General features: G+C 31.3%; 2 protein-coding genes across 2 annotated transcripts; one reads left to right on the top strand and one right to left on the bottom strand.

Annotated features, from left to right (window-relative positions):
• The first annotated feature begins 276 nt into the window (after positions 1–276).
• On the top strand, positions 277–2,256 carry LOC100499967 (translation machinery associated TMA7 superfamily protein). Its single transcript, NM_001354114.1, has 4 exons — positions 277–410; positions 571–626; positions 1,669–1,710; positions 1,802–2,256. Exons 1-4 carry the CDS (start codon positions 395–397, stop codon positions 1,880–1,882), a joined length of 195 nt encoding a protein of 64 aa, NP_001341043.1. The 5' UTR covers positions 277–394; the 3' UTR covers positions 1,883–2,256.
• A 3,095-nt stretch (positions 2,257–5,351) lies between these two features.
• LOC100814232 (uncharacterized) lies at positions 5,352–7,139 on the bottom strand. Its single transcript, NM_001254127.3, has 2 exons — positions 6,814–7,139; positions 5,352–6,009 (listed from the first exon to the last, which is right to left on the bottom strand). Exons 1-2 carry the CDS (start codon positions 7,015–7,017, stop codon positions 5,818–5,820), a joined length of 396 nt encoding a protein of 131 aa, NP_001241056.1. The 5' UTR covers positions 7,018–7,139; the 3' UTR covers positions 5,352–5,817.
• Between the last annotated feature and the right edge of the window lie 1,590 nt (positions 7,140–8,729).

The raw sequence follows: 8,729 nt of genomic DNA, 5'->3' as shown, positions 1-8,729 counted from the left end.
CAAAAAATAAGACGATATTTTCTTCAAAATATTATTCTTATATTTATGCTATTATCATCAAATTCAAATTAAATAAAATATTTTTATATTAATTTAACTCACTAACAATATAATAAAATAATTATATTTTAAAAAATAATTATAGTTAAATAAAAATAGAGTATATGAAAAAGAATTTAAATTACACTTATCGTACTTTATTCAGTTACGATTAATTTTACGAAATCCGAAAATTCAGTGTATTCTAATATATTTGCACTATATAATGAATCGAATGGGAGGAAGAATAATTGTGAGACGAGGGTAAGGTCGCGTTGTGTTGCGTCGTGTCGTGCGCTGTTCCTCTGTCTGTCGTTTTTGTTTTCAGACCAAACCCTAGCTCCGCATCGCAACCATGTCGACCAAGCAAGGTATTGTTTTTATTCTTTCTCCATCCCTCAAACTCCTGATTTCGATCATTTAATTGATTTGAACCCTGAAATTCAGATCTGTTGATAAAGACTAAGATTCTTTGGTTTGCAATTTATCTGATCGATTTCTTTTTTTTTTCCCCCTCTTTTGGGCTTTTAGGTGGAAAAGCTAAGCCTTTGAAGAAACCCAAGTCTGATAAGAAGGATTACGACGAGGTATTTCATTGAAATCCCCTTTGGAGTTATCTTGTTTTTTTTAAAAAATATATTTTATTTATCGTGGTCAAAGATTAGAATTTCCATACTTGATGGGCTTCGGATTGAGAATTGGCAATAAGTTTAAGGAAGAGATAACACAGGGTTGAGATTTTTAGGCTTGGTTGAATTATTGGTTGTTTTCAATATGAATCTTTCCAAAGGTTGAATACAAATTCATTTAATTTATATTGCTACTATTCTGGCTGTTGCGATGTCTATTGAAGAATCAGAAAATTTTAATTTTGCACTTATCAAAAATAAATTGCCATGTTAGTTTTTGGTAACACTGCTCTCTCTCTCTCTCTCTCTCTCTCTCCATCCCTTGTATGCACTGCAGGTTAGGTTTTCACCCGGGCTTTCATTTTCTAACTCGTTATCCATTTTTTCATTTGTTTTATCGTTTCCATGTTGCATTCTGCATAAGCAAACAGAACTAACCAACTTGGGTCACTCTAGGAAGTACCTATTTTGTAGGATTAGGAAGAAAAGGAGAGATATAATTTTATGCTTGTTTTCATGCATTTTGCTTTCTGTTTGAAGTGACAGGATTCAATTGTTTTGGCATTGTAATCATGTTGATGATAGTAAGCTCACAGTTAAGTGGGTCTATGTTAGAAGGGTAAGAGGGGGAGCATAGAGGAATTGTTGTTCTTTTAACAACTGTCCAACTGATAGTAACATGTGTTGTCTGTGTAACAATTAAAATGAAGGGGTGTGATATAAATATTATACTTGAGAGACAAGGGGGTGTTTGGTTCATAGATGTGGAAAAGAAGTTATTGAGACTTGAGAGCAGAGGGGAGAGGCACTCCAAGAACCTGTTTTATCTTTCCTGTTTTTGTTTTAGAATGGTTTCTTAAGTATTTGTTTCTTCGTTTTGTTGTGAAATTTTGGTTTTGACCATGATCATCATATGGTTTATTCTTGTTGGTTTTACACACAAACACAACTTCTGAATCTGGTTATGACCTTGCAATTTATTTGTGTCGGTATTTTGTAGGTTGACATGGCTAACATTCAGAAGAAAAAGGAAGAGGAGAAGGTCAGATATTGTATTGTAACTTAGTACATACTAATGATCATTTCTAATAATGACCTTATTTATACTTAATCCTGTTGCTTGTATTGAGCAGGCGCTAAAGGAGTTGAAAGCCAAGGCGCAACAGAAGGGAAGCTTTGGAGGTTCTGGGCTCAAGAAAAGTGGAAAGAAATAAGGGCTCTTTATCATGATTGTATACATCCAATATTGAGCCCTGTAGTTTATTACCATGATAACTTCTGTCTTATTGTGGCCTTCTTTATTGCTCTAATGTTAGTACTGAACTGAGGTATTTCGTGATGTAAGCTGCAACAAGTTACTTGTTTGTAGCTTTATTGTGTGGCCCTTCATGGGGTTCTGATAATTACATCCTATTAGTAGTGCTGTGGATTTGGCATAGACTTGTTCAAGTAATAATGACTTGGCTTGCGAAATTTTATTTGTCAATTCTATTATTATCCTCCCCCACCTGTTGGCAACTGCCTAACATTTGTCTGTGATTGATATGAAAATTCTCAGGTCAATACCCAATTGCCCTTACCTCTGAAATTTAGCTGCGTTGTTCCTTCTAAATCTGCTTAAAATGAAAATATAATGACGCGATACGGTGCGTATGTTGAGTTTATATATTTAACGGTGGGCGGAATGAAATAGTGTGAATTAAGTGAAGAGTTGTCGGCATAAATGCCAATTAATTAGAAATCATTATAAGGTGTCATTAGATGCTGTTGTAATTAGGGGTGAAAATGAGTCGAGGCAAGCTAAGTCAAGCTTTAGTAGGCTTGGACTCGGCTTGAGTTGAATACATAAGGTTTGAGCTTGACTCTTATCTGTAATAGATTTTTAGGCTTCATTCGGTTTACATAAAAGTCTGGCTTGGCCACGAGCCTATTTAAAAGCTTGTTTAAATACGCCTTTGATTAATTAATTATTTTAAAATCTAGTGAAATATTAACTAAAAAAAGAAACTTATAAAATTTTATATAAGAAATGTACAAATTAAAAAATAATTGATAAACAAAATCATATTGAATTTAAGTCGTTAAAGCACAAAGTATATATAAAAAAAATAAAAAGAGTATAATATTAAAAAAATATATGGATTAGAGATGGTTTACACTAATATAGCCAAACAAAAATTATTAATAGTTAAATTAACAATTTTTAATCCAATTTTTGAATATATAATTATATTAAATATTTTTAAAAAAAATATATCTACAATAATTTCATCTTAGTCTACTCAAGCCATATCTTATATACTATTGATCGAGACCGTACCCGTAAAAAAAGTAACGAATTGGGGGGTTGTTTGTTTTTGTAAATTAAACAGCAAGTAAATTTGAATTAGAAAACAATAGAATTAAAACATGTTTCCCCTTGATTCACAAGCAAGTCTCTTATTCTAGGTTACGAGAATTTATCCTTCATCAGTTCAACCACTTAATCCAACCCTAAATTAAATTACTAAGCGAAAATTAACATAAAGTTGTCATTATGTGATTAAACAACACATACACCAATTAATCATGAACGAAACTGATCATTAAGCATGAATTTAAATTAAGCGCAGAGACAATTAATCAAGCACTAAGCATGCATGGATTAATAGCAACAAATACAAAGTAATTGGTGAAATGGAAAAACTGATGTGTATTCAATAGTAATAACAAAACATCAAAGAGAGTTGTGCTTGATCCTAAAGAGAAAACAATGTTGGAGACTTAGCCTTCCATTAATCAGTAGAAATGAAACTGTAGATTGAAGCCGAAACGAAATTGCAGAAAACAAATTTTATTCTACGTGAACAGTGTGCATGAACAGTAATAAAAATTGAAATTCTAAAATCCTATAATTATTCTCCTCTCCGAAAAAAATCTCCATAAACTAAAACCTTAGTGTTGTTATATAGATCCTCAGCCCCAAAGCTCACAAATCTATTTTAAGTCCAAGCCCATAAACGAAATAAAATAAAATCTGGACAAGATAAGATAAGATTGGATGAAATAAAATATAGATGAAATAAAATCTAGATAAAATAAAATCTAGATAAAATAAAATCTAGATAGAATAAAATCTGGATGAGATAAGATTTGATAAAATAAAGTTATTATTATTATTGTTAGTTAAACGAGCCGGCTTATCAAGCTTAACAAGCTGTTTTTTATAGTTTGAGCTTGGCCTTTTTATCTAAAAAGGTTTTTTAAAAAGCTTGAGCTTGACCTTTATAGTAAACAAGTCGAGCCGAGTCAAGCCTTACATAGACCGAGCCAAAGACCCTCGACAAGCATATATATATATATAATTAATTATATCCAAAAAATAATATTATATATTGGTACCCAAAAAATATAATATATATATATATATATATATATATTATATTTTTTGGGTACCAATATATAATATTATTTTTTGGATATAATTAATTTTTTTTGAAACTATCAGACTTTGATTACACATTAATACTCCATAACTTCTATCCCTATAATCAAGGACTTTAATTACAATTTAGGTGTGAGTCATGTGTCCTTTTATATTCCTCATTATTTTGATTGACTTTTCTTTTTCTTTAACTTTTCTATATATATTTATTATGAAGAAGACTTTTAAAAAGGCTATCAGGCCAGACCAGATTTTTAAAAAGGTCAGGCCGGACTTTGATAGGCTATAGATCAGGTTTAGGCCTCAAAGATTCATTATAGGTTAGGCTCAGGCCTTTCACAGCATGGTCTGATCTATTTCCACCCCTACTAATAGGCTAATACACTTTTAAGTGAAAATAAATAATTCTCGTTGATTTTTTTATATGCTTATTGTTATTCAAGGTCAAATTATTGTTTTTGTGATTTGACCAATTGTTCGACGAAATTCACGAGTTGATATCTCTCCCCACTCACCTACCAACTGACCCACAAATAAAAAGCTCTACATCAAAAGACTCCGGAGCTTGTTCCGTCCGTACTTATCCAATACTAACAAAACCAACAACGATAGTTGATTTAAGATGGTTCAATTAAGTAGTTCTCTCGGTGGATTATTATTCCATCAATGTAAAATAATAGCATATAATGTGTGAGAAGAGTCATGTTATTCATGTAAAAGAAATAGCAAGGATTTTTTTTTTTAAAAAAAGAAGTGGTAATCGCATGACAAAATTACAAAGAAGGAAGAGAAAATAAGCATCTTGCTGCAAATTACACTGTTGATCCTAAAATGAGTTGATTCAATGTGATTTGTTGAGCTCTTTTATAGTCGTGCCCTTCTTGAAATGGCTGCCCCCTACGTTCTCCAATGTGCATTTTTTTCTTGCGCAAACTGATTATGCTTCGATATTGCAAGAGCATATGCATAATTGATTATTCTTTCAAGCATAGCCGGTATCAACACTATTATGCTTAGAACTGAACTCGCATGAAAAAAATAACCAAGAGTTTGGTGCCAAATGAAAACAAACATACACCAATGGACTACTTATTTCCAAAAATACAGGACTGAAAAAATTTATCCCACACTTGTTAGCTTTCCAACCGAATATACAAATACAATGACTTAAAGAAATAAGGATCGCAGTAACCTACCAAATACAAAAAAGTTCTATTTTAGATACCAATGTTATCAAATCAAACTAGTCAAGCCAATGTAATTAACTATTTGATATTAGTATTAATATTAATGACTTAATCAACGTACAGGAAATACAATATGCCATTATCTTCTTGGGTAGGTTAAAATCTTCTTCTAAAGAAAAAGCTCCATCTTCCTGTTAATTCACGATGAGTAATCCAATTAAAATCGAAGTTGCATCTTAAACAATAAATCAAGGTCCATCAAAAGGATGATGAAGGTGCAAATTAATCGATAAAGTAGGGAAAAATTACTGCCTACAAATATGTTCGTAGCACAAAATTGTTTTTCTTTTTGTTTCCTTCTTGCATGAGCTAACTCATATAAGGGCACATTAGCGGCTAGAAAAAACTTGAAGAAAGCTAAAAAATTTTATGCTATAGGTATTCATGTGATACCCTTACATTCACTTTAGCAATCAGCAGTCTGGCTCGGCATATCAAGGATAACTGGAGGGAATCAAGACCAGTCATTTACTACACACTATTGCTTTTCTGGCTTGTCTGGCTTATCTGGCTCCTCCTTTTCAGGTTCTTCCTCTTCCTCTTTCTTTTCTTCCTCCTCTTCATCCTCTTCTGGAGGATCTGCGGGCAACGGAGGCGGCAAAGGTGTCTTCATAGGACTAAATTGAGGGAATATATCCGGCCTTCGTCCAGGTTTAGGCCTTTCCCACTCCTGTCAGTATATGCATTCAACAAGCTATCAGCTAGTGCATTAAATGACAACAAAATGAGAAGAAAGAGAGGGTTTCACAATCTCATAAGACCTAACATCACCAAAGTCTGAACTCACTGTCAGATCCACCAGATTATGAACTGATTCTACCTATACAAATCTATACACCATCAACTAGAGTGGATACTCAAAAGGGGTGGAAGGGTAGTGCTTGCTGTGAAATATTACCTCCCTTCCTATTTATAAGAAACAAGTTGTATACACTATAACTTGTTTCTTATAAATAGGAACGGAGGTCGTATGATACATCATTCACTTCAGGTGTGCATCAGAAAATGGCAGCACTTATCAAAGTAGCCAAAATTTACCAATACACATAGAACATAATCTCGCCATCTCTTAACTACACAAAATACAAGCTTTACCATAGTAATGTTTTATAACAATTTAAGCCATTAATTTCTCAATTAATAGTATAATTTGGCACTTTGACAACATTCGAGAAACTAGCATTGCATCTAACCGGAGCCAAAAATGATTGGACTTAATTAGAAGCAAGGAAATGCAATAACAGTAAATCAATTATCCTTCAAGCAGGAATTGAGGCAATACACATAGCACTATAGCAGGGTGAATCAATTGAGGCAAATCTCGCGAGCAAACACCGAGGTTAAAAACGTAATTAACAATTGAAGTTAACGATAAAAAAAAGTACCCCAATCAAAATTCCCAGCCCTTGACATATAGAAAGTAAAATTACAAAAATTAAGCTTAGAATAAAGTTGATTAGGGAAAACAACATACGATGGGGAAATCGAGAGGGGAGCGACGAGTCATCTTCTCCTCATCGGGAGCCATACGAACGAGGTGCCTCCGAAAGCGAGGAAGGGGAGTGAGAGGGCGAAACCGAACGATGGAGGAAGAAGAAGGTTTTGGAGAAGAAAACGAAGAAGAAGAAGAAGAAGGCGGTGTGAGAATGGTGCTGAGGCTCACCAAAGCCATGGCCATATCTGCCTGCGGCTGCGCAACACCAAATCCTAATCTCTTTTTTTGCTGCTAATATTGAAAAATAACATCAAGTCGGTTTTCGTGGCTCGCTCTTTTTTTTATATGTTTTGTGGCTTTTCCCTGCAATAAATTTAAGTATTTCTTTATAAATGCTAACAATATTTTTTTTTTTACTTTTTATAATAGTTTTGTTTTTGGACTTTTGTCTACACAGAATTGAATATGGTGTGTAGAAAACAAAATGATAAAATAGAAACAAATGTGTAAATTCCTACACATTACTTATTTCAAAATAAACCTTTTTCAATATATTTACACAGCCACAAACATATAGTGAAAAAATATTGAAAATAATTATGGTGATATTTTTTTAGAGCAATGTATAACGAACTCAATTATCTACTTGGACCTTACCTTGTTGGTATAATTACGATAATATTGTTCATTTATATCAGCAGATAAATTTTATTCCTTTTTTTATATATAAATAGATTGATTCTGATGTTTGATTCTAATATCAAAATTTATGGGATGATTTTCTCAATCTTGTGTATACATATAACGCAGAGATTATATAATAAAAACATCGATCATTCTTTAGTTTCAACTTTTAAACATGGTATAATTTTATTTTATTTTTGTATAGAACATGGTATAAAGTATAGTACAATATTTTATTTTAACGAGATTTAATTTAGTTGAATGATAAAATATGTGTGAACAATTATAAATCCCTTTAATAATTATTTGGCTAGTCAGTTTCTTTAAATTCATAGTTATATTTTCATTTCATGAATTTTTTTTTATTGTGTTTAATCATCTCCTTGGTTGTATTCTTCAGTTTTACCCTTTTTTTAACATTTTAGTTTCCATTGTGCATTTGAAACATTTTCTAGCTATTGTAAGTCTTCCTTTCGATAGTCCTCGAGTTTAGCATCTCCTTGGTCGTTTTTTTATTTCGGTAAACTTGATTTGTTTAATTAAATAAACAAATTTAATCTTAAAATTATACTCCATTATTTGAATTATTTACATTTAAATTTTAAAAGCGTGACATTAACAACTCGAGAATTACTTTATACACACGCATTTCATAAAAAAAATATAAAAAAATAAAATTACATAAATTCCATTATATCATATCACGTTTTGAGCCCATATTTTTATTTGTAGATTAATATCAATTATTAAAATATTATATTAAATACTGAATTGATAAAAGTTAAAAATAATTTAAGGATCACAAAAGAAAAATATTTATATTATAGATGAGTTAAATAAATTAAGTCGAAACTTTCGATTAGACTCGTTTAAATAAATATATAAAAAATCATTATTGACCACTCATTTTTTTTTCACAATTCAAGCCTATAAATTTCTAATGTTTTGGTATGTTCAACTTGTTTACACTCTTAGGACATAGTGGCAAAGACACGAAGCTAGCTATAAAGAGCAAGGTGAAGGCCTCTAAATGGAAGTAATAAGAAAAAATGCCTTAAAAATTTATCAGAGAATATTTGAATAGAGAATTTTAACTCAGAAAAGTAATTTATCAAAGAATTTGAATTTTTATAATCTAAAATTCATTGTTTAGATGTTTTTTTGTGAATAATTTAAAATTTTAGAATTTTAAAACAGAATTTTAAACAACTAAAAATTTGGAATTTTAATTTCCTTTTAAAATGTGAGAAATTAAAATTTTCTTCTTATAA

This window comes from Glycine max, chromosome 8 (assembly GCF_000004515.6).
Source record: "Glycine max cultivar Williams 82 chromosome 8, Glycine_max_v4.0, whole genome shotgun sequence".
Classification (NCBI taxonomy): Eukaryota; Viridiplantae; Streptophyta; class Magnoliopsida; order Fabales; family Fabaceae; genus Glycine; species Glycine max.
The sequence above is the reverse complement of the archived record's forward strand: the minus strand, read 5'-3'. Positions and strand labels throughout refer to the sequence as shown.